The sequence below is a fragment of the Typha latifolia genome, chromosome 5 (assembly GCF_019914945.1).
Source record: "Typha latifolia isolate L0001 chromosome 5, TyphaL0001v2, whole genome shotgun sequence".
In the NCBI taxonomy this organism is placed as follows: Eukaryota; Viridiplantae; Streptophyta; class Magnoliopsida; order Poales; family Typhaceae; genus Typha; species Typha latifolia.
Window position 1 is genome coordinate 13,211,830 of NC_133090.1, and position 26,036 is coordinate 13,237,865.

Genomic DNA, 26,036 nt, shown 5'->3' on the forward strand with positions numbered 1-26,036 from the left:
ATGCACAAGAACGGACGTCTACAGTCTACTTCTTTCGAGAAATACAGAAGCTTCTCGAGATTCGTGTCTATTTTCCAAGTATACAGTAGATGTTTCCCTCGTGATCCGTGGATATTCTTTAATACAGAATTACGAATTCTAAATCCCATTTGCTCTTTCGCCCTCGAGCAATGTCTCTCCGCTGCCTCCTCCGCCGCCGCCGCTTCCGCCACCTATCAACCGCCTCCACCAGCGGAGCCGCTTCGTCCATCCCTGTTCTCTGGACCCACCCCGGCGCCCCTTCTTCCACTGTCCAGATCCTATCGTGGGGCCGCGGCAGCTCCGGCCAGCTCGGCAGCAGCAAGGAGGAGATGCGCTTCTATCCCTCCGCCGTCGCATCCCTCCTCCTCCCTTCCTCCTTCCGCCTCTCCCCCTCGCCGGGCCGACTCTCTTCTCCGCCGCCGGATGGCAGCGGCGACGCCGTCGAGGTAGGGATCTCGTGCGGTCTGTTCCACTCTGCCCTTATCGTGGACGGGCGCCTCTGGGTCTGGGGCAAGGGTGATGGGGGAAGGCTCGGCCTTGGAGACGAGGTCTCGGCATTCGCGCCGACGTTAAACCCTAATCTTGATGCGGTCCAAAGCGTCGCGCTTGGCGGAGTCCACTCTACTGCACTCACCCGGGCTGGGGAGGTTTTCACGTGGTAAGTTAATTGATTTGGTCAATTTTATTGATATCTCTACTTTGTTTTCCATTATGCTGCATATTATGAAAACGGAAATGCTTATATACCTTTTGTATTCAATAAATGCCCTGCAACTTTGAGTAGATCTCATACATTCATATCAATATCTTTCGGATGAGATGAAGAATGTGTCCATTACTTAAGCTCGTCTATCAGGATTTAATTACACTTATAAAACTTTTGTACTGTAAAAATAAATTTTTGTTCCTCCAGACAGTCAAAGTGACTGGACTACTCAATTTACTGAAGTTTGCAGGGGTTATGGTGGGTTTGGAGCTCTTGGTCATTCTGTTTATCATAGGGAGCTATTGCCTAGACTTGTCAATGGTGGGTGGACTGGTAGCATATCACATCTTGCTACTGGTGGAGCCCATACTGCAGCTATCACTAATTCAGGTTGGTCTCCTACATATCTTGAGAACTCCAATTTTGCTCCAGTTATATTTTGTATGAATACTTCACATCAGATTGAGGGGAAACATAGTTGCTTAAATTGCAATTTCTGGTTATAAGTAGCTTACATGATTATCTCAAGGTCATGTCCTCATATTATTTGATGCATCTTATAAAAAATTCTAGGTGAACTTTATACTTGGGGTCGTGATGAAGGCGACGGCAGGTTGGGGCTTGGAATTGGACGTGGTCCGGGAGAAGCAGGTTCTTTTAGTATCCCTTCCAAAGTAAATGCACTGCCTGTTTCTGTTGTAGCTGTAACTTGTGGTGGATTCTTCACGGTGACACTAACATCAGAAGGGCAATTATGGAGTTGGGGAGGTAAGGATGTTAATAGTTTTTCACCACTTATACCATTAACCTCTGCTCTAACTTGGTGTTATCTAATATCTACTATATGAGATTAGGAGTCCATCACCAAATTATTTTTAATTTTTAATTTTTTGGCAACATTTCCAATAATTGCAGCTGACCCAGATGTCTATTCTTTATGACAATGCAGCAAATTCAAACTTTGAACTAGGAAGAGGAAATAATACTACTGATTGGAGGCCAAAGCCTATAACAAGTCTGAAAGATGTTTGTGTTATTCAGATAGCAAGCGGCGGTTACCATTCTTTAGCTTTAACAGGTATGGTATTAATAGTTTGAGAATGTCCGAAGAAGATTGAGCTTTACATGTCTATTGTGATTCTTCCTGAGTAGACCCGATTCTCCTGTCAAGAATTCCTTTGAAAATCTTCCTATTGCTTTGTACATATATTTATGTCATATACAGGCGCATTCATGGACATTCAGTTAAATCTTTTAGTTCTCTGTACAGAATCATTATTGGACCATCCAAGTTGATGTTCCTCTCTATCTTTTCATCTTTATTACTGAAGATATCTAACTTAAAAAATACTACAGTTTGGAGACTAGCAACCCTTCCATCGATAAATTAGAACAGTCAGTAGCGCATAAAGTAGTGGGACTGTAGGAACAGGATAGGACATCTAATTTGACAGTCCATGTAGATAATCGTGTACCACTGCTTCTCAGAACACATTTCTATGGAACTTCAAGTTTTGATTATTGGAGTGTGTAGATCTCAGCAAAGTTTCATGTTGGATTATTTCATCATTTTTGTTATTTTTTATAGGAAAACTACCTGCTGAATCAAATGAATTTGCGTGCTTATCTGATGTTGTGTGAGTATATTTTATATGATCCTAACATTCTTTAGGATTTTCTCAGACCAAGGTGAAGTTTTCTCTTGGGGCTATGGTGGTCATGGTCAGCTTGGTCATAATTCTATCCAGAATGAGAAAGTCCCACTTGCTATCAAGGCCTTGGCTGAGGAGCATATTGTCTATATAGCATGTGGTGGTTCAACTTCTGCTGCTGTATCGGGTGAGAATTAAAATTTGAGATCCTATTAATTTGATACTTCAATCACCTTCCTTAGTGAGTCATTTATTATTCTACATGAAGATCCCTTTGTGAAACATGGCTTACAAACTTTGAGGTTCCCATATGCCAAATTTACACGTTTTCAGGGATTTCCTGTTTGAGTCTAGTGGATCCAATTTTAGGCATTTGTAACTTCATACTTGCATTTATACTTAAAATTATACTTTAGAGTTTAGAAGCATCCATATCGGTTAAGTTTTCAAATTAGACGCGCTACAGTAGTTTATGGAAAAAAAGAGAGGTAGAATACAATATGTATGAGCATACTAAAACTATTTATACTATAAGTTTCATGTACTACAATGCCTATTCTGTTACCAAGTCTTTTTACACCATTCTTTTTGTGCTCACTTGATGCATAGGTAAGAGAGATCACAAATGTCTTTTTGATACTTATTGGTAGTGTGCATTATTTTCACCAGACATTGAGTATAGATCATCAATTTGGATGACGGCAATATTCTGGATTGAGGCAAGCCTTTTGAAAGATACTAGCTTAATTCATGCGTAATTGATATGTTTCCACATTGATGAAACTTCTGTTATTCTTCCCACGAAACATTATGAAATATCTAGATTTTTGTCATCCATTAGGTAAGCCAATTAACTCACTATTGTATATTTCAAGTGCTTATGTGTCCGTTAATTCACTTGTATATTTCAAGTGTTTGTATGTTGTATTCTTCTGTCATTTAAGTTCTTTATATGAGATGATTACTGAACAATTATCATATTTAGCAAAACACTTTTTCCTTGTGGCTAAACCAGATAAAGGGAAGTTATTCATGTGGGGAAATGCAAGGGATTGTCAATTGGGTGTCCCTGGGCTGCCAGACATTCATCCACTTCCGACTGAAGTGAATTTTCTTATGGACGATGAGTCATTGGGCGGTCATCATGTGATTTCTGTTGCAGTTGGTGCATCACATGCCATGTGTTTAGTTTCAAGGCAGACTGCTGCTAGCTAGAAGAGTTGAGGTAACCAGAACTAGTAGGGCTCTGGAGTCTGGATTTTGTTGAATGTTACCACATCAAAGTTCCAAACAATAGGCTAGGAGAATGTTGGTTCTGTTGCTAAATGACAAGAAACTGCACCTCAACCATCAAACGATTTGGTACTAATGTATCAAGCCACAAGCAAAAGACCCTGAAATGTTAAGAGTTATCATGGCTGATTACTCGTCCCGAAGAGTTATGACATAAAGCAAACGGCGTGTACTTTCCGAACAACGTAATAGTAGCAATAAATGAGAACCAAATGCTACATTTCTACATGTATGCTAGGTTGATACTTCCTGCCATCTATTCACTCTGCGATTGTTATTATGAAAATGAAAATGCAGACAGTATATATACTCCAAAAGAAACTGTTATTTATTGTTATATTTTATCACGGAGGCTGAAGAGATATTGTAACTGAACAAAATTCTGAAATCCAGTCAAGAGTGCATTCGTCATTACTAAGAAGATCTGATATTTTGGTACTGTTATGCTTTTGAATGCTTCTCTTAAAGGGGAAATAAAATAGTCAGCAATTAGTTAGCCGTGGTGGGGCAAATGAAAGCAATGTTAGTTGTACTAGCACCTTCTCTTTTGACTTGCTTGTGGACTTTTAAGAGGTGGAATTTTGAGTTTCCGCATGGTATACTCTGCACTGTTCATCAGTCATTAAATTTTTATTATTAGCAGATAAAACCCGGTAGGTCAAGAAGAGAGTGGAAGAAAAAAAAGAAGAAAAATTTCAGAGTAACACTAGAATCCTCACTTTTAGTCTTTGTATCCTGCTTCTCCCAGTTGATCTATCTTTTTCTAGGTTCCTTGTTTTTCTAATAACAACCTCACTGGAGAGGGATAGGTTAGTTCATGAAGGTTATAGTCTTTATAATAGATATCTACATTGCTCCTTATTAATGTAATAAAAACATCTTGGGCATCTAGAGTACATTGACCTTGGCCCATGTAACTGCAAATGGCACTCTTTTAAAACCCCCTAAACAAAGCACAACTTGGGATTGCTCTGGTCTACATGCTTCCATCTTTGACAGCATTGTGGACATGCATGTCACCCCCTTTGTCTTTTACTAGGGTTTTGGACGCTACGTTTCCTGCAAGTCTCAGTTTACTGGCATGCTTATTAAAAGGATAAGTCAAGAAAGAGGGAAAAAGAAACTTAGACGCTTCGGTGAATTTGTTTTTGAAACTTTAGGAAAGCTTGTTCTAGTACTATCCTTATAATTAAAGTTCTCATCATATAAAATTGATCTGGATAATATAACTGGATGGTCTTCCTTAGTTTATATGCTGTTTTAGTAGTTCTGCTACTAAGAAAAGGTGGAGGGGGTATCAAAATGATTTGTTTTATTTTAGATGCAATTAGAATATATTATATTCACAATTTAATATGAGAATCAATGGTGAATCGAGATAAAAGCCTCTTCAATAAAAAATAAAAAAAATAAAGTTGAATACATCTTATTTATCTCTGCGAGAACAATATTGAAAGCCACATCCATTATTTTTTTTTTTTTCATCGTCGTAAGTTTTATTTATAAGGTAATAAATACTCTTTTCCTTATTACGTAAATAGAGATAGCTATGTTTGTTTTGCCACCTAAAAAGCAATGGTAAATAGGGTGGCCTTTTTCGTTTAACTCGACCGAATAATCCGAGGTGAATTCGAATACTTTAAATGAATATAGGTTTAATGTAAGCGGATTAATATTATAAATAGATTAACCCACCTAACCTAATTATTAAACGGGTTGAGCTCGTCTATACTATCTTAATCGTTTAATTCTTTTGTGACCTGACTGTTAATCCGTTTGTAATACGATAACTTAATTATGATCTAAATAATTTGTTTGTCTTCCAAATAACTCATAATAGAACATAGATAAATCTATTTATTACCTAACCAATTTATATAAATTTAATTAATTTGTATTATTTGAGAATTTATTTATGATCTGTGTAACTCATTTAATGAAATATCGCGTTCATATTTGCATTACTTTAACTGTAACAACCCCCCCCCCCCAAAAAAAAAAAACTAGTTACATGGCATGACGTGGCCGGCCACAGTGTAGCCGGCCTCGTGCCATGCAGTGGCAGGAGGGGAGCGTGCCACGCCCCCCCCTCGCGTCGCCGCAGCCACCGCCAAGACCCCCCACCGCCTCTCTTTCTCCCTCTACATCTCTCTTTCTCCCACTCTCTCTCTCTCTCGGTCTTTCTCTCTCTCCTCCTCCCCTCAAACTCTCTCTCTCTCTCTCTCAAACTTCCTCTCTCGTTTTCCTCGTGTTGCCGCCGGCCTGCCACCACCGGGGTAAGTTTCCCACTTTCCCTCTCCCTCCCTCTCTCTCTCTATCTATCTAGCTCTCTTTCTCTAGCACTGATGGCAGATTTAATTAATTTATTAATTAATTATTTTATTTATGTTATTTATTTAGGTATTTTTCTTCTTAATTAAGGCAAATAGATTATTTAGACATTAACTATTTTAATAATATTATATATTCTTCAATATAATTATTATTAATTATAATTTGTATAGCTAATGATTAATTAGGTATAAATATAGGTAATACTTATATTTATTATTTATATCCCTATTATAGTAATATATAGATTTGTAAATTATAATTATCAAATTTATATACTATTATTCTTATGAGATACATTTTAAGTAATTCTAATAATCTATTATACATTATTATTTTGTAACAGATAAAATACTAGGCTTATGTATTTATTTATTATTTTATAAAGTAGTGATTATATAGTTCTAATTAATCAAGATATAATTATAATTAGTTTTTTTTTATCTATATTTATAGTTTTATTTTTAAAATCTAGCTAGTTATAAAGATAAGTAGAAATTCTAAAATCTACTAAATCATCTTATATTACATGAACGGATTTTAATTAGATGAACGGCTAACTTCATGCTACATAAATATTTTCAGACCCCGAACCCCCTTATTTGAGACCCCGTGGATCTTACTAGTGATGAGTTGTCATTCGGTTGATTGGCGGATACGAGGGATACGTGGTTTGTGTCTTCTGATCAAGTGTGAGTAGTCTTATCCTCTAGACGCCTTTCTCAAATTAGGTTATAGTATATATGATGTACATGCATGTTTTGGCCTCCAGCATGATTATATGATTTTATTTAGAGATGATTACAGTAGAGCATATTTTATCATGCATTCGATTATGCTGATTTGGGATATGAGTACATTGATGATATATATAGAGATAATTACAAATGATTCTACTGTTATGATTGTTTATCGAGTTGATCTGTAGCATGAGTATGCATGTAATAGATTAGCATGAGTATGCATGTGTTGACGATACAGTTGGAGACTATATTGCATCATTTTCTCTTGATTCCTATTCCACATAAATTCTTGTTATGCATTGACTTGTTATCGTACTGGATATATGCATTTGATTTGTCATTTAAAAGGAAAGAATGAAATGTGATTGATAGGATAGTTAATAGAAAGTGTGAGGATACCCGAGTGGGCGCGAGGGTTAGGACCCGCTTGGTGGATGATTGATCGCTCGACATAGTCGCGATCTTGTTGGCCTTACGTCCGAGGTCGTTAGTCTGTGTGCGCAGCAGACATTCGGACACATGCCGTTCGTCAGGGCATATGTGGCGAGTTATCCTCACGAGATTTCTATCAGCTAGAAGGGTGCCCGGTTTGGATGGATGTTGATACCCTTAGCGGATGGCAGGGTATGATTATATTTGAGATACTCCTTGCGGATGGCAGAGCATGTTCTGAGCCTTCGGGCACGATGTTGAGACCGGGTACCGGGTGTTGACTGTGCACAGTGGTCTAGTATGATGATATTATACCGAAATATCGGTGATGATTGATGATTGTGATGTTGAGAAATGCATATAATTTTATTATTATTTGGTTACCTGATTATCGAGTGATCAATATGCATTACATATTGTTGCATTTGATATCATAGCATGGTCATGGTCGGTATGCATCATGTGTCATATTTGAGAGAGAGTTATGGTGATGGTATGACATGGAGATTTATTTATACATTGTCGATGATTATATATTCTACCAGTTATGACATGACATTTTATCTATTTTTCATTTATGTATTATTGAGGAACATTCATATACTCATTCATAATATGATGCTCTTTCTGATTCATATTATCCAGTACATGATTTACTCTCTGTTTGACATCACCGATTCGGGGTAAGGTCTATTCACTGAGCCTTTTGCTCATGACTCTATTTTTTTTCTAACCTACTCAGATACGTGGTATGTGATAGCGACTTGAGATATCTTAAGAAGATATTTTAGAGCGATGATGAGGTGAGCTATAGATACGAGACGGCATAGATGATAATTTATATAGGAATTGACTTGTATCAGTATTTGATATTTGTACATTGTTGTATTAGACGATGAATTGTATAATACAGGTCGAATCATAGTGTACTCTTATATTAGTCGTTTTAGTTGTATCTTGATGGTTTGTTGTGGCCTGTGTGGGTCCTGCCAGATTATGTAGTGGTTTAATGTATATTATTGTGGATTGGAATATTCAAATGTTAACAGGTTTATTTGGTTAATAATATGATTTAATTGGTGATGGGTTATGTGATTATGAATATGTTAGCATATAGTATTTAATGATGTCATGATTGTATGTGTACAGGAGAGTATCTATGCGTGACGGGCTCCGCCCCGTCTGTCGCGTGAGCCGCGCGTGCCGTGTGAGCGCGTGGGCGTGCACGTGCCCGTGCCGGGCGGGGGCGTTACATTAACCCTAGCTAAACTCGACTAACCTAACCAATTACTAAGCCTAGTAGTACCTTATTAACATATTAGAGCAAGCTTAAAACTTCATACAACAGTGTTCACTTATAAAATAAGGGTGAAATAGACATAACAATTCTAAGTTTTAATACTGAAAGAAAAGAGCTAATACTAGTATAAATTATTATAATATTTAGTTCAATACTAGTATAAGAAATAATACTTATATTTGATGTGACATAAAATTAATATTAGAGTGTTAAAGAATAACAAAATTGTAGTATAATTGTGGACTTAAAATACTCTATATACTCACAATATGAGAAAATAACTATGCATTATAGGGTAATACGAGGTAACGCAGTCTTGTAAACCTGCACTTTATGTAAAATAACTATACACTAGATAATACAAAGATAATACGAGATTATAAACTCACACTCTATAGTAAATATTTATGTACTAGATAATATAAAAATGCACTATAGAATTATGAGCTCACATTCTATATAAAATAATTATGCACTAAAGAATATAAAGAGGCACTACAGAATAATGTAGATTTATAAATCCGCACTCTATGTAAAATAATAATGCACTAGAAGATATAAAGAGGCACTGCAGGGTAATGCAAGATTATAAGCCCACACTTTGTGTAAAATAATCATGCACTCGAAATATATAAAAAAAATACTGCGGAGTAATGCGGGATTATAAGCTCACACTCTATGTAAAATAGATAATACGGAGTTATAAACCCGCACTCTATATAAAATAACTATGCACTAGAGGAAATAAAGAAGAGAAGATAGAGAGAAAAAATCTTCACCGACTGAGGTGATGTATAATTTAGAGGTAAAATAGTAATTGTGAATTATTATAAAATTATTTTTTAAAAGTAGTATGGAATAAGATGAGAAAAAAATGATGAATTACTATACTAGAATAAGATAAATTATCCATAATAAGAATACTTATTTTAAAATAAACTTATTCTTATTTCGCGAGTGAACGGAGGGCTAATTAAAATAACAGCCCCAATATTATATACAGGGAGGGAGAGAATAATTCTAAAGAGCATCTTAAGTTGCGTGCTTGAAATCTAAGCTAACTTGGCTTGCCAGTGGATATAGGCTAGTTTGTAGCTTAATGAGCTAAAAGTTAAATACTAACTTTGCAAAGTATTCATATATATGTTTAAATGGGACACCCCTCTTTGCACGTGGATCTCATAAGGAATTTTTCCTCCCAAGGATGTTAGAACTTTAATTTGATTGAAATGCCATGCAGACCAATCATTGTGGTGCAACTCCAAAGCCCTTCTATTTTTATTTATCTACGTGATTCACTATTTTGTAAACCATAATTTTCTTTTCTTTTCTTTTTCTATGAGAAAGTACTGTTGATGCAGGAGAGCCATGGATCTCTGGACCTCTCAATCTAGAACTAGCTAGGTGTCTCAATTACTAGGATACTAGTAGGAACAAATATATATATAAGAATAGATCTCAAATTAAGGTTCCAAATTAGAACGATTCGTTTTGTTAACTAGGTGAGTCTACCAGCCTTTGATCGACACCGGAAAACTTCATCCCGTTTAAGGAGCTTTGTTTCAGTGTTTTAGGAAGTAAACAGACATCTGTTAATAAAATCATACGTATGAAAGACATAACTGGTTTGGATACTATATGTACGAACAATGCATTTAAAAGCCAAAGAACTAAACAAAGTGCTTGATATTAATCATAGATTTACTATTCTTTTGGTGAAATGTTGTTTGTTTGGAAGTATCTCGCAAATTATCAAGAAATTTGTAGTTCTGGCAGGAGTAGTGGAACTTCTTTAAAGTGAACATGAGTTATAATTCGAAAGAAAAGAAAACGTTTGTGGTGTATGAGAAGCTTTACAAGAATCTTTGCTTAATTGTCAAAGACGGAAGCATATATTCCCTAGAGATAGAGTAAAGTGCATACATTTTCCTCTATCAGGAAGAGAGAGAGAGAGAGAGAGAGAGAGAGAGAGAGAGAGAGAGAGCCTTACAATTAATATTTAAATTGTTCTTCTTACTGATCACTCTCTCTAGCATTCCTTAGCCTCAGACCTATTAATCATTGTTAAGATTTTGGGTGATGGAAGTGAATGCTTTACTGACGTATGCATGGGAGCTGAGACAATCTTGTGTTCGACTAATTAAAGCCGTTATCATGAGCCAGCTAAACCCACTAAAGTTAATGCATGATATTGATAGGTCCCTTATACGCACCACAAGATTTAATTAATGAGCCACTCTAAATGAAGGCCCTTGCGTTGTGATCTTTATGCATGTCCACCATGCACCTATATATAACTCTCGGGGCTCGATGTAAGTAAATATTACTGAGTTAGTATAGTATTAAAGAAGAACGTTGAGTTTGAATTATGTTCAAGTTCTAAAGAAAAAAGTGGAAGTGAAAGCTACTTAACATTTCAACTAGTTGTTTGAGAAAATAATGCAGTGAGGTGGCTCAAAAGTGCAATGGCAAAGAATTGGCAACATGCATGTTTTTTTTTTCTTTTTTATAAGGCCATGCATCTCGTGGAGATGTTAATTTTTCTAGGCCTAGCTAGCAATGCAATAAACCACATGAAGATCTAATGATGAAGTTTGATTTTACTTCGTAGTGCAAAATAAAGTGATAGTTCCATAAAGAAAAAGAAAGGAGAGAGAGAGAGAGAGAGAGAGAGAGAGAGAGAGAGAGAGAGAGGACTGCATATTAAATATGATTGCATTGGGTCTCTCTCCTGTTCAGTTGTATGGAAAAAGCTTCTTGAATAGAAGAATAATACCATAAAAAAGACATTCTCTCTCTCTCCCTCTCTTATTTTGGCAAAGGAATGGCTGCTAGTCGGTGGGCTTTTATCTCAGCGTCACGATAACACCCCCATGGCTTTCTAAAGAAGAGCTAAGAGAGGAGAGGAGAGAAGAGAGAGTGAGTCGTTGAACCCTCCTCTAGAATTAACGAACCGTATTCCCCAACCCTTTGTTCTTGAATCTCTTCCAATTCTATAGCAGGAAAGAAAGAGAAAAAAAAAAAAGGAAGAAGAAGAATGTTCTCATCCAAGAAGCCACCTATGAATTCCCACGAGAGGCCTATGTGTGTTCAAGGCGACTCTGGCCTTGTCCTCACGACCGATCCCAAGCCGCGACTCCGGTGGACCGTCGAGCTCCATGACCGGTTCGTCGACGCCGTCACGCAGCTCGGAGGACCTGACAGTACAAGATCTACCACTCTCTCTCTCTCTACATATATAACACCCTTCTTAGTTCTTCCTTTCTTCCTTCCTATCCTTAATTCTTTAAATATATATCTCTATGTAGATCTTCTTGACATAGGTGTTAAGTAGTTGTGATCATCTACATGTATGACAAGAAGTGATCTTTGTGGGTTTGCAGAGGCTACTCCTAAGACTATCATGAGAGTTATGGGTGTTAAAGGTCTCACTCTCTACCACCTTAAGAGCCACCTTCAGGTTTGCTTATGGTTTCTCTCTATCTCTCTCTAAATAAACATATACGTTATTTTGTTGATTTTTTTTTGTGTATATTTTTGTTACAGAAATTCAGGTTAGGGAAACAACCACACAAGGAATTCAATGAACACTCAGTTAAGGATGGTGAGAGGGAGATCATATCTAAATAAATATATATATATATATATATATATGTAGCCATGCTATACGCTTTCTTTTCTTTCTTGGCCCCTTTAACATGATTTTCTTTTTGTCTATTGTCTTGACTAACACCTACTCTTTTTCAACTATATGCAGCTGCCGCAATGAACCTCCAAAGAAATACATCCTCTTCAACAGGCCTTATGGGTCGAACGATGAACGAGTAAGCTAGTTGTAGTATTAAAGATCTTATACACAAGCACTCTTTATAATTTGAGTCTTGACATTGTTGGAGATATATTGTAAAAATTTCTTAGCAGGAGCGTGCACGTCGCTGAGGCGATAAAGATGCAGATGGAGGTGCAGAGAAGACTACATGAACAATTAGAGGTATAGATAGAGATGAACTCTTCTGATATAAACTGTAAGAGTACTTGTGTCTAGTAAATTTTTTTTTTTTTTTTTTTTTGAATTTTGGATGAGTAGGTGCAGAAACACCTTCAGATGCGGATCGAGGCGCAAGGAAAATATATGCAAACAATCTTGGAGAAGGCATGCCAAGCTCTCGCGAGCGAGGGGACGGGCTCGGGAAGCTACAAATCGTTCGGAAACCAAGGGGTTGTCGACATGGTTTCCATGAAAGATGTCGGCTCGCCGATGAGCTTCCCTTCTCTCCAAGATCTCCACTTGTATAGTGGAGATCACCTTGATATGCAGCACCAGATGGAGAGGTCTCTAAGCGGCTTCTTTCCGTCCGACGACGCCATTTGCCTTGGCAAGAAGAGGCCTAATAATCCTTACAATTCTAACGGGAAAACTCCGATGATGTGGGCCGACGAGCTCCGCCTTCAAGAGTCGGGGTCCAGTGCAGCATGCATGAGCTCACAAGAAGAGCCAAGTAAGAGTGATCAGCTTCAGATTGCACCTTCTCTGATGGACAGTGGCATTGGCATGGATTCCATCACAGGATGTGTATGAGGCCAAGCAAATTGCATGCTTCCACTGACAGAGGTGAAGTTTGATGTTTGAAAAGACAAACAATTAACTATTAGATAAGTGGCTTTGATTTGGTGGGCTTGAAGTATAAAAAAAAAAAGAAAAAAAAAGAAAAAAAAAATTAGGGCAGACTAGCATTTAGATCTTATTGGATATCAATGCTACTAGAGTTAGTAAAGCATTTAGGTTTAATGTCGTGTCTTAAGGATGATCAGCTTCCATTCTGAGTGTAAAATATTTACCATTCTTGCATGCTTCGACAAGAAACTCCATTGTTGCATTCTTGTCCAGTACATTACTTTTAAAAAGAAAAAAATTAATGTCTAGTATTAATATTATGATTAAATAAATAAGAATGGTTTTTTTTTTGCAGTCTTAGTTATGTTAGTATCTCTCCTATTAGCTAGCAACTTATGCCTTGCTCATATCAAGCATCAGGAACGCAAATATATATTTACAGCATGCGTTTGTTCTTTTAAGATCTCAGTGAGTGTTCCTGAATTAGTTTGTCTACCTAAAGGATATATCAAATCATCCATTGTCCTTTCCTTTTTATATTTCTTTCCCATTTAATTTATCTCTGATCTATAACGGGAGATGCTGTAGGAAAATAATGCAAATACGTGTTCTTTAGAAAAAGAAGAAGAAGAAGAAGAAGAAGAAGCTAGTTATTTAACTCAGGAAAGCTGTTAATTACTAGCATTGCTAATTTCTATTTTAGTCTGTAACAATGTGTCTATCTTTATCTAAGCAAAAAACTGAACTGGGTCTAGGAGCCTCTCCATGCCTCTAGCTGCTTAACATTCACATCTTTCAAAAGAATTAGAGAGTAAAAAGAATTTAAATTTTCCATGTTAGCCTTACTGGATCTTCTCCTTTCTGTATCTTTCTTTCTAGTGTGATTATTTATATGTTTCAATGCATGCAGTAACCTCAAGTTAGTTCTATACTCTCAACTCTGCAAGCAATAACATCTACTATGCAAACCACTTAGCTAGCTAGTTCTAAACATACACCACCCAACTCATCACTCACATGCTGCATGCAAAAGATATTATATGCAAAGCAAGAGACATGGGTCCTTATTGAGAGCTCCTCCTTGGTGTTGTAGACAAAGAGTATCTCCTCTTTTATCTTCTTTTCCATATTCCATAGATCACCGATGCCCATATATTCCATTAGCATTACAAGAGCACTAGTAGCTCTCTCTCTCTCTCCCTCTCTCCCCCCACTATTAACCTCATGCATCCATTATTAGTTAAAATTATATGTTACTCTTGATTAATCCTCTCTACTTCGATGAACTTTTCTTTCCTTTGCTTTATTTTGGTGCTTGACGAAAAGAAGGGAGAGGTGGTGTAGTTGCCTTTATTGGTGTCAGGGAATTAGAGGGGAAGGTGCAAGTTGGCAAGAGACTGATAGAGAGAGATGAGAAAGAGAGAGAGGTAAAGGTTTAAAGGGGAGAGGAAGAGTGCAGTTTTCGAGGAAGCTTCTTGTATGTGAGCATAGGGAGGAGACAAGGTGGGGTGGCATCAAATCCCAAAAGCTGGGGACCTAAGAGAGATGCATAAGGGAAGTTTGAGGCTCCTTTCCCAATGGAGATTACTATGAGTGGAACAAAGCTACCTAGGATTCTGGTGTGGTTCTATGAGAGAGAGAGAGAGAGAGAGAGAGAGAGAGAGATCAAAAGAAACACACTATTTCGAGAGGAAGCTTCGCTTCTTTAGGATGGTAGCTGCACTTGGAGTATTAGCTATATATATGATATCTTTGTGGATAGAAAGATAACAGTCACTGGACTCCTGTGTCAGTTGAAGGAAAAAAAGAACAAAGAACACTGTGTTAGTCCCCCTCCCCTATTCCCCTGTTACAGTATTTATTCTGATGAATTTATGATTCAAACCCTGCCTTTTCAGTATTTACATTTCGATATCGGGAAGAAACACGAGAAGGTATCACTTATCAGGAGAATATTTTCGTTGCGTCTTTCTGAAAATTATTTCTATAAGGTTCTTTTGAAAAGTCAAGCTTGATTTTTGATGGATTTTTTTTTTCCTTCCTGTTTTTGAATTTAAAGTAGGATGCTTTTTTAGAATAAAGTCCAGACTATTGGGCTGGAAATAAATACTCCCTATAATTTAATACAAGCTATGTCTATTTATGAGAGTTTTATAAAACAGGTGATTTAAGTTTTCATCTGTTTTTTATTTATTTTTTCTTCTTATTAGCTAATGTTTAATAGAACAATGTTAACAATACTAAAAAAACACCTATTTGTATTGCAAAACAGAGCTTGCATAAATATAATTACATCAACAGGGGGGGATCAAATGACAACTAGAACAGAACATCAACTTCAAGACCTACTATATTGTTGTTCTAGAGCTGGCATTTAAAAGTCCCAGTTCTGCAACAAAAGAAAAAAAAATGAACACAGAACATAATAACAAAGCCTTTATTCCCAACATCATTTTGCGCAGAAAGAAAGAAGAATTGTGAAGTTTTGTTCCTTTAATACAACTCTCAAACAAAACCCCTTTTATCTTATTTGGACTTCATTTATTGAAGCTTTCTCAACTTACAACAACTTGGTGGACTCAATACAGAGCTGTAAGACCTGTTCACAGGAGCAAAACGTTCAGAAAAGAGGAATAGATAAGTAGAATAGCAAAAAAAAAGGAGCTTTTCAAGATCATATTTTGAGATACAGTATCATTTGGGCTCATATCAAAATGCCGCGTCATGCATACAGGTATGTTTTCCAGGAAATAGAAGTTAAGGGAACACATTTTGGTAAACTTATATGGTATTTGCTATCATGGAAGTAGAATATTTACTCACTTCCCTTACCATCGATTAGTATTTTACTAGTGGTGGAGCTATCGTTGGAGCTTTCACTGATGAAATGTGAGATAATGCATACAATCCCTACAATAGCTATTCATAAATTTATAGACGGTATTCAGGAATTACAAGAGACAATGGGCCCCACTCATATAAATTCTAGGAGAAAATTGCAATGTTATGTTGTAAAGTTTTACCTAGAATAGAAGTAGAATCTTTCCTCTAGCTATATATGAAGAATATTGCATGTGAACCAACATTACCACTATCATACCTGCCCCCTATATCTTCCGTTATTAGCATCAGTTTGTTGACCCCTTTAAGCCTCCTTCATGTTCCCCATGCATACATACTTAAGCTGCAATTGCAGTAAGGGATAAGTGTAAAAGTGCAACCACAATAAAGATGAGACAACTTTCATACACTTACTTCTAGGAACTCATCAATCCCATATTTTGATCCTTCTCTTCCAAGACCAGACTGCTTAACCCCTCCAAATGGTGCGACCTAAATGTTGAGGTATATTAGTACAAGACAGCAATCTAGAGTTATTATCATTACAAGCAAGCACCATATGAGATGCTGGCGAAGGCCTAACCTCAGTAGATATTAGTCCTTCATTGACACCAACAAGTCCATATTCGAGGGCTTCAGATACACGCCAAGAACGAGGTATGCTTGTTGTGAATATGTAAGCAGCTAGTCCTGAATAGAAATACATATTCGTGATCTCATTTTCAACTAGAAAAATTAATAAAGCAAACCGTGTCAAGCAATTTCCCATGTCCTTACTACAGCTAAGAAAAGAACTACAATAGTCTTAAGAAATCTGGTTCTATTAGTGAATCTATTGCTTTATCTGGAACGATAAACTATTGTCTTTTCTTTTTGAGCTAGAATCATTTTCTAGAAAAAATTTCGTTTTGAGAGTTGAGACATTTATATAATTGCACATAAGCCTTTTACAGTAGTTAGATTAAAAAGAAGACCATTATTTTATAAGAAAAAATGTTGTGCAGAAAACTGCAAGAACCTGCATTTGTGTCATTAGCTATATGGATAGCATCTTCTTCAGTTTTAAATGGTAAAAGGGGTGCAACTGGACCAAATACTTCTTCCCTGTAACCAGATAAAATATTAAACAATTAAAACTAGAATTTATATATTGCAGAACTGTAGAAAGCTTAATAAATCTCTAACAGTAGGAGCTTTTCAAGCTAAAAGAATAATTAATCACAAACTAGAGTAATGATTCTTTCTGTTGAAGGAGCATGACTACGTACGCAAACATTAGTAATTCAATTTTACCTCGCTATGAGCATCTTGTTATTAACATTCCCGAGAACAGTAGGTTCATAAAATGTCATCCCTAGACTGTGCCTTTTTCCCCCAAGTATGATATTTGCTCCCTTCAAAATAGAAAGTGAAACAGATCAGATGACATAGAAGAGAGAGAGTTAAAAGTTTACTATTAGATGTGCAACTAAAAACTGAAAGCCTATTCTTGCAGTATAAAGTTTAATATCCTAAGACATACCATATGAAGACTTAAAGAAAAAGACCACTCAATGAGTCCTGATATATATATAAAACCTAATACCTACTCCTGGAATAATGCTTTGACTAAAGAAAACCTTTTCTGCCAATAAAACGTTGTAATGTGATACAGGATAACTATAGAAATAAGGTATGAGACCATAATTGGTAGCAGAGTACTTCAAAAAGTCGTCATTAATCAACTCCATTGTTGCACGTATTGCATTAAGCAGCTCTCTTTTGGCCCTCTCGGGAACCATCTACTTGAATAAAATCATCCCCTGTTAGACTGAGGAGGTTGGTTGTAGTATAGTTAAAGAAACATTTAATATAGTATTTACATCTTGCAATATTAGAAAAATAGATTTTTACATGTTCAGCAATAAAATGTACCTAAGCCTCTAGGAAACATAGAAACTGGTTAAGATCTAAAGTGGACGTCAACAAGGCTGCGATACCTCATGCTTGTCACTCATTATCTCCTATGGATATTTGAAGTTAAACCATCTCCATGAAGACTGAAGAGTGAAGACTACTAAAGTGAAGTGACAATGGAAGAGTTTTACAATTTAATTATCACAGACAGCAAATTCTGGGCTTTTTCTGATTACTGCAGAACGTATCATCCATAATCAATGGTTGGAAACTCGGAATTACCTTTGAGGTTGCATCATTAATGAACTTCTCAACCTACAAGCAAATGTTCACGAGAACCATGTGAGACTTGATGACCTTTTCAATATTTAGAAAAAGGAGTAGGCACTAAACATGTTTAATAATCTTTAGAAAATATGAACCTGAGAGAATAACTACCTTTGTTAAAGCAGCTTCATTAATTAATGGACCCTGCAAATGAAAAAAAAAATTCAAATCAAGTAAAAACATGCCTATCAAGAGGAGACTGAATATTTGCATCATGTCAAAAACTGAAAGAAAAAATTGAGATAAAAAGGATTAAAGCATAATCAGCGGCCCTTCTGTAACCATCAAACATTAGAAGGCCATTTCGTGGGCTGAAAACAATAACAAGTACAACATCAATAAAGAAAACATGAATGTTAGGACAATAAAAGCACCGGTGAAAGAACTGGTACCTGTGAAATACCTTCTGCAAGGCCATTGCCAACCTGCATATTCTGGACAGCCTTAGCAAAAGCATTTGCAAATTTTTCATAAATACCTGCACTCAGGGGGAAGGCAAATTTTGAGAATAAGAGAGGAACAGAACACACAGCTACATGAACACTGGAAAAATTAATTCAAAAGGATTTTAAGGAAAATGCCAAAAGGAAAAGTGGGGTTTCAGTAATAACTGATTAAATTATTCTAACGGAGAAACTATTATCACATGTTAGTGTAAGTAAGTACTCATCTTTTTATGTACATGGAACAAATAATAAGCCTATAACCTTAAAAAAAGACCAAATAGTGTCACTAGAAGAAGATGTATACCAATTGGAGCATTCAGCACTGTACAGCTCAGTAAGAAGCTTCGCTACAAGAAACCTACTATAATATTAAGTGTATATTATCTCTACTTTATATTATGATTGTATATCACAGATTAGCATAATATTGTTGCTCAGGAACACAAGAAAGAGCCCGATCTTAACTTAGAAAGCCAACAGAATATTTTCAATTTGCAAATTGCAATGAAATTGTTACATGCCCAAACAAACATCTCTTGTTCATTGTCTAGATGAAGACATGGATAGCCAATTAGTGGTTCAGAAAAACTATTCTATGTTTCCATAATTCAGGAAAAAATTGGAGATGGAGATAACAGTACAATCAAAAGGCTAACTATTTTAGCATAATATAGAGTTACAACTATACATTTTCAGAAACAAAGATAGAAAAAAATTGATCGCCCAATTTGTTTATATGAAGTGAGATCCAATGTAATAAAATTTGACCAAGATTGAAGGATAAGGTAATCCAAGTCTTTTTGAGCTGTAATACCCCTTCCATAGATGTACATCCAGAAAGGGTGACTGTACCTTCTTGCACCAGAATTCTGTTTGCACACACGCATGTCTGTCCACTGTTACGGAATTTGGCAGCAAGCTGAAAACATTTATACAATAGTATAGATAGAGTAGTGTAGACATCTGATTAATCATCTTCAATATTTTTTTATCGAAGTATAGAACTATAGATATTTCTTTCTTATCACTTACGCTGCCTTTTACTGCAACATCAATGTCTGCATCATCAAAGACAATGCATGGTGCATTACCACCAAGTTCCAAGGAAAGCTGGAAGAGAATCATTCTCATGAATAACTGAAAGTGGTTCTTCCCAGAAAAAATAAAATTTTCTGAAGGTGTACCTTTTTAACAGTATTTGCTGATCCTGCCATTAATTTTTTCCCAACAGCTGTTGAGCCCGTGAATGTGATCTTTCTAACCTGATAAATAAAATGTAGAGCATGTTAGCAAATAGAGTTATCTGCTTCTAAGTCTGCAAGAAAAGCACAATGGATATTCACTAATAGAACAGGTGGCGTAAGACCTGTGAACTCTGCAATAGGGTATCACCTATACCAGAAGCATTACCCATAACCACATTCAGAGCACCCTGAATGAAAGAATAAGCAAGAAGTTTACTCACATCTGTGACAATATTCAAGTTGCAGACTCTACAAATAGGAAAGATATGTTTATCAATGATAAAGTTAGCTTTCTGAAGTTAAAATGATAACCAGTAGTCAAGGATGTATTTGGAATTTCTTCTATGTATCTCCTGTATCAAATTACACATTCGAGGTTGCCATTCTGTTTGTCATTCAATTTTGCTAAAATGAGAAACATGTCGACAAGTGCAGAGGAATGTGCAGTTACTGTTATGGGTATGATAGGGGAGGAAATGAGGTGGACAAGTTGAAACTGCAATGAACTTATTACAAATGAAACAAAGAATAGTTGATATTCGAGCCAAAATAAATCTCAGGAACAAATTTAATACAAACTTCAGAAAACAAAAAGAAGAATAAAATTATTGATTTTCCATCTAGCAAAGAAAATTCTGCAAATAATTCTTTGTATGACCATTGTTTTCCATGATTGCAGACAAGTGTGTTGGTGTTGCATGGGTGTGGCATCCAAATTTAAGCTGATAAGGTCAAGACTGTTCACAATGATCTAAGCACATAAAGCTCTTGCAGAAACATTTTCGGAGTAAAGAATTTATCTATGCTCAAAGCATCAACAGAGGAAAATTTTCAATGATAAAAAGATATGTTTTTATACTCGGTTGATGTTACTCACTATCTGAAGTTCTGAACCACCCTAGGTGAAGTACAATCTTGCTTTAATATATGGCTATGCCTAATTTAACGGACAGCATTGATAATCTAGCAGGTTTGCCATGCATTATGTAAAAGGGCATAATAAAACTTGTCTTTGCTTCCGCGTATATATATAGAAACAGATAGGTATTGTTGGATTAGGTATGGATACAGAACTGAGCAAACTAAAGAGCATGACAGCCACTATGAAATAAGGAGGAATTTAGGGAAAAGCATCTTTATAGTCACATTTTACTAACTACAGGGCATACGGCTTTCCTGTTCCACCCTTAGATGTATTGTCCATTCCTTAATTGAAATGAAGTTTTCAAGCTTTACGTATTGACAATTGAACTAGACAGGATACAGATATATGTGGGCAGAAAGGAAATATATTATTTAGGGGCTTTCCAGCTAAGATTAAATTGTGAAGCCAATCTTTACTCAGTCATTCAGCAGTTATTGTAAGCATTTAGCAATTAGTATGTCACTTATTGCTCTAGTTCCCAACATATGAATAAAGGTTCTTCAAATCCATCATTTTTGTGCAGAACATTGAATAAGAATTTGAATGTTCCATTAAGAGAAAAAAAAAGTGTAACGAGCAAGAAACATAAGTTGATAACTTACTGGTGGTATTCCAGCTTGAAGAGCCAGGTCTGCTGCAGCTAATGCAGTCAAGGGTGTATACTCTGATGGCTTGACAACAACAGTGCAACCGGAAGCCAATGCAGGGCCAACCTGATGCATCATGAAACATGTGCCCTGTTATTAAATAAAAATAAGGTGCAGGAAAATACACCATTTTCAAATCTAAAACATTCAGGTAGACCTTTCGGGTAATCATTGCTAGAGGAAAGTTCCATGGTGTAATTGCTCCAACTACTCCAACAGGCTGTATGAAATACCAAACAAGCAACCATCATATACTCTGCCACAACTATATCCTCCAATTATGTCTGTCATCAGTATTCATCTTACATATCAAACAATAAAAAAGACGAAAAAAATTACATAAGATGAATATTGGCAATGGCTCCAGTCACCGTGGCAAGAAGAATAACAAGTGTTCCATCAGCCAAATCCACCCTCATATATTAGAATATGCCAAGAACTAAGCGTTCACTTGCCCAGTTGGCCAGTTTTTATGTTGCTTTTCAACATCCTATTATTCTAACAAACTGGATTTAACATCTACCAGTAAGTGAATGATCTCATAGACCAATGGCTCTGAAACTCTTTTCTCAGCAACCTCCATTAGTACCATTTATAATTTTATCACCTTTAACTTCAACCAGAAATTTCTTGGAAGGTTGGTTACGTTGTTAGTAAAATTACTAATTAAATGCAGAGAAACCTTTTCAAGATCAACCATGTGAACCAGATTAATAAGTTCAAAAGAAGGTGTATACCTATCATCAAAAGTTACCAGGACATTATCTAAATTAAACATGAAAACTTACAGGCAACAGCAAAATGAAAAGATGATCAAACTAAAACAAGATAGGTTTATTAGTTGTTGCCTGTTTCAGGACTAACAATCTGCGATCTGCTAGCGTAGAGGGAATAATATCACCATATATGCGCTTTGCTTCCTCAGCAAAAAATTCAATGAAATTAGCGCCATAGGTGACCTGTAGAGGCAGTTACAAAATTTTCAATCTAACAGTAATTGAGAAAAGAAGCATCAATTTGTTTTACTCTGAATTATAAATTTTAAACAATATACCTCTCCAAGGGCCTCCTTTAGAGGCTTTCCTTGTTCCAATGTTATAAGTAGAGCAAGATCTTCCTTATGTGAAATGATTAGATCATACCTTGATAATATTCAAATCCAGTCAGGCGTAAAAAACCATTCATGAAGATTTTGAAGATTATCGTACTTGAACAAAAGTTTAAAAGGAATGTACAACAAAGTTTATTAACTTCTTGAAGCAAGTCTACATTAATATTCAGAGTAAAAACATGATTGTATGTGGTCTGTGCAGGCATAGGTAGAAACATATGCTTGGACATGTGATGTGCTAGCCAAAGAGTGTTAAGATGATGTTACCCAGCACACAGAAGATAAGTATGAATTATTAGATCAGAAAACGGATGATCAAATCCTAATCATCCCAAGGTAGAATAATATGGCTAAGCAAAACCAATGATATTTGGGTAAAATAAGTACTCAAAATTTCAAGTTGCAGTATTACCAGGAATAATTCAAATATCAAGAATCCCATAGAGCAAAAGGTGCTCAGGGAAGCTGCTTATGAGAATTACCTGGTACTTAGCATGAAGATTATCTTAAATCAGTGGAAAATAAGACAAATGGTCAGGTTAATAGGTAATCCAACTAAAAATTCCTTTCCTAAAGGGCAATCATCTCTTGTTTCGCTAAGAAGAAATTAACAATGTGAAATAAAATTTCAAATAAATGGATGCAGGGAGAAATATCGGAGAAGTAATGATGACATTAAAGGTACCAATTCCTTAAAAACTTGCTCCTTTCACTCGCAGTGAGTTTGCTCCAAGCTGCAAAGAGGGAAAAGAAAAAGAAAAAAGCAAGCAAAAAACAAATAAATCACCTTGAGTAAATTGTGTCCAATGTACAAGACCATACTACATCAACAGAGACAAGCAAATTATCAAAAGATTGTACGAATCATGGGAAGATGCAACAGATGTTTAGAAAAAAATACCATGCTATCTAAGAGAATATTTTATGTACTAATCCCATAGACTAAAGCCGACCCACAGAAAGACTTCAAACATTCCACTGACAATTATACATATACATCAAGGTATTATGATTATATTACATTTAAATGGTATATCTATATACAAGTGAAAATCAGAATACTAGCTAATGCAACTAGCGTCGAACTGCCAAAAAGGCAGTGCAAACTTCCAAAATAAGATAATTTGTAACAGAAGTACAATGAAAGATTCAAATATGCAGCCATGTTCTGGTAGCAAAAGGGTCTATGGCAAGGTTATAAAAATGACTCATACTGTAAAAGGAAACGGACAACAAATTTACATTTGTAGTTCAGGATAAGTCCCAAATTGGTTGCATAGTATATAAATGACTATTCCTGGTATTACCGGTCCGCCGGGAGACTTTATAAACAAATAAAGATCCCCAGTATCGTCTTCTATACTGACTCCTGCACAGTTTTTCTTTTCTTTTCTTTTAGTTCAGGTAAATCCCTTCCAGAAAAGTGTTAGCCACCGCTTTTAAAGCATAAACATGGTGGCTAATTCAGTCATTCCATACTTGGAAGCTTTAGTAGAGAAAATGATTAGTTTAGGTTTCAGAATTGAGTTACTCGGGACAGGGACAGCCAAATTTGCACCCCCTAACAATGAAAGATGTTTATCGAGGCTCTTTACTAGAACCTTGATATAGTCAGATGCAATTCAGAAAAAACCAGATCTGATAAAAAAGCATTGAAAATAATGAATATGATACGTACAACTAAATGAATTGTATGCAGAAGATATTGCATCACTTGTTTCTTGCCCGCTCATGCATGCAACATTTGCTAGAACATCACCGGTAGCAGGATTTGTTACCTGCCACAACAAAATGCAAATTGTTTCTCAAACTATGAAAGAATAAGTAAAAGAAAAAACTGCTTAAAAAGCATGGGTTCAAAGTAATGGGTTTCAACAAGCAGCATAAAGATAAGTCGAGATGACAGAAATTAAGCAGCTTTATGTACGGAAATCTACTAATGAATCACCGCCATGCCAGCAAATACACAGATAAAAACAATTATAATGAACCAGAGTCACCGCAGTCATTCACAAAAGAATACTATTAACTGCTTTCCATACCATAAAAAGGATATGTTCCCCAATTCTCAGTAACATAAATAGTTATCTTAAATATTGAAATAGGTACGGAAAAAAGGTGAAGGAAAAAAGGCATAGTTATATTGTCTCATAATAACGTTTCTTTTCAACCCTAACAAATCCCACACTCTGTTAGGTGTCCAAACCTTAGAAGAACATGAAAATGAAAGGAGATAAATCAAAATCTAAGCTTTCTCCCAAATGAGTAATATTTGTATAACTCCTTTTAAAGTTACCAATGATACGATTAGAGAAACACATAATGTAATTATGGACGCAGAAAAAAAAAACGAAGAAAAAGAAAACAAAGAGAGAAAAACCCAATCAAACCAAGGACCTCAATCGTCTTCCCATCATAAGAATCGATCCATTTGCCTCCGACAAGCCCTTGCGTCTTCAACAGCCCCGACTCCTTCAGCCGAGTGACCGCCGCCTGCGGCTCCATGCTCATCTGCCAATCCAAGAAAAACCCAACTCAGATGTCGACCCAAATCGTCTTCTTATCGCATCCAAATCCCAAAAGAAGGCAAAACATTAAGAGAAAATGAGTAACCCATCAAGCGAGAAAGATAAGAGGAATGGAAACTACGCGCTTCTCGTGAGAGAGAAAGGGACAGGATATCTTACATGGCGACGGAGAAGTCGAGAGGAAGCGAGAAGGTGGCGGCCGTGGAGAGCCACGCGGTGCATCGCCATCGGAATCGGACGACGTATTCCAGTGAGAGATGACGACGCCTTCGTTTTCTTGTATCCTCTCTTGGAAAGCACTTGTTAGTGGTTTTGAACTATCAAGTGGGATTTTGGATTAGCACGACTTCCGAGACAGAAAATTTATCCGATTCGTGAATAACGTATTTCGTACTCAGATGGACGGGGGGTCACGGGGCTTTACTCTTTAGCCTTTTAGGTGGTGGCAGGCCATGTTATACGACCCATCAGTGGGACTAAGATTAGGTGCTCTTCTCACTATCTACTACTTTTGATATGGATTGCGTTATCTGCGGAATAGATATTTATCCTAACACAAAGAAAATAAATAAAAGCTAATCATATAGGAGTAGTACAACATACATATAGCTTAATAATTCTTTTCTTTATTGTGCATGTGGATGTAAAATAAAAGTATATAATAAGTGTTGGCAACTTGGCATGGGCTATTGGGCCATGCATGTCTAAGAAAGTGACAAAATGCTAATGGTTAAATAGCGAAATTATACAAGTTGCTAGCTGTTATCTTGTGCTTCGCTATTTATATATGATGCTATTCCAACATAATTTTTCTAATTTGGCCTCTGGGTAATAAAAGTTACACCACACTAATCAATTATTTACTGATAAATTAAGGGGTATATAAGATATTTTACATATATGACTATATTTATTAATAAATAAACTAGAATTTAAGTTTTTTTTTTTGTTATTTGTCTTTATAATTATTTCCTATTA

At 36.2% G+C, this 26,036-nt stretch overlaps 3 protein-coding genes across 4 annotated transcripts; 2 read left to right on the forward strand and 1 right to left on the reverse strand.

Moving 5' to 3' along the window:
- Positions 1-113: 113 nt before the first annotated feature.
- Positions 114-4,093, forward strand: LOC140788100 (RCC1 domain-containing protein RUG3, mitochondrial). Of its 2 annotated transcripts, none has more exons than XM_073137222.1 (6): positions 114-679; positions 971-1,117; positions 1,301-1,495; positions 1,677-1,805; positions 2,411-2,566; positions 3,395-4,093. In XM_073137222.1, exons 1-6 carry the CDS (start codon positions 607-609, stop codon positions 3,592-3,594), a joined length of 900 nt encoding a protein of 299 aa, XP_072993323.1. In that variant the 5' UTR covers positions 114-606; the 3' UTR covers positions 3,595-4,093. The 2 variants fall into 2 exon arrangements, with proteins under 2 accessions (XP_072993323.1, XP_072993322.1); XM_073137221.1 differs by having other exon boundaries at positions 115-679; positions 978-1,117.
- A 7,124-nt stretch (positions 4,094-11,217) lies between these two features.
- Positions 11,218-13,453, forward strand: LOC140789940 (myb family transcription factor IPN2-like). The gene is given in 7 exon segments (XM_073139859.1): positions 11,218-11,681; positions 11,862-11,938; positions 12,025-12,082; positions 12,236-12,302; positions 12,400-12,469; positions 12,566-13,044; positions 13,046-13,453. Coding segments are annotated over 7 exon segments (957 nt in total). The 5' UTR covers positions 11,218-11,515; the 3' UTR covers positions 13,086-13,453.
- Positions 13,454-15,348: 1,895 nt separating this feature from the next.
- LOC140789938 (succinate-semialdehyde dehydrogenase, mitochondrial) lies at positions 15,349-25,427 on the reverse strand. The gene is made up of 21 exons (XM_073139858.1): positions 25,218-25,427; positions 24,928-25,041; positions 24,209-24,308; positions 23,216-23,264; positions 22,474-22,561; positions 22,268-22,378; positions 21,577-21,639; positions 21,375-21,485; positions 19,970-20,035; positions 19,788-19,865; positions 19,636-19,713; positions 19,456-19,522; positions 18,550-18,635; positions 18,269-18,301; positions 18,113-18,145; positions 17,228-17,328; positions 16,953-17,038; positions 16,518-16,624; positions 16,349-16,426; positions 16,194-16,277; positions 15,349-15,692 (listed from the first exon to the last, which is right to left on the reverse strand). The coding sequence occupies exons 1-20, from the start codon at positions 25,284-25,286 to the stop codon at positions 16,239-16,241; spliced, it is 1,557 nt and encodes a 518-aa protein (XP_072995959.1). The 5' UTR covers positions 25,287-25,427; the 3' UTR covers positions 15,349-15,692; positions 16,194-16,238.
- Positions 25,428-26,036: the final 609 nt, after the last annotated feature.

What these genes read in the sequence shown, in the direction of transcription:
- LOC140788100 (XM_073137221.1), top strand. Translation starts at nt 171, where the DNA reads ATGTCTCTCCGCTGCCTCCTCCGCCGCCGCCGCTTCCGCCACCTATCA. An exon ending in GCAATTATGGAGTTGGGGAG is followed by an intron (nt 1,496 to 1,676) that starts GTAAGGATGTTA and finishes ATGACAATGCAG; the next exon opens with CAAATTCAAACTTTGAACTA. An exon ending in CCATTCTTTAGCTTTAACAG is followed by an intron (nt 1,806 to 2,410) that starts GTATGGTATTAA and finishes GGATTTTCTCAG; the next exon opens with ACCAAGGTGAAGTTTTCTCT.
- LOC140789938 (XM_073139858.1), bottom strand. Translation starts at nt 25,286, where the DNA reads ATGGCGATGCACCGCGTGGCTCTCCACGGCCGCCACCTTCTCGCTTCC. An exon ending in CTCGACTTCTCCGTCGCCAT is followed by an intron (nt 25,042 to 25,217) that starts GTAAGATATCCT and finishes TTGGATTGGCAG; the next exon opens with ATGAGCATGGAGCCGCAGGC. An exon ending in ATGTTGCAGTAAAAGGCAGC is followed by an intron (nt 19,523 to 19,635) that starts GTAAGTGATAAG and finishes AAATGTTTTCAG; the next exon opens with CTTGCTGCCAAATTCCGTAA.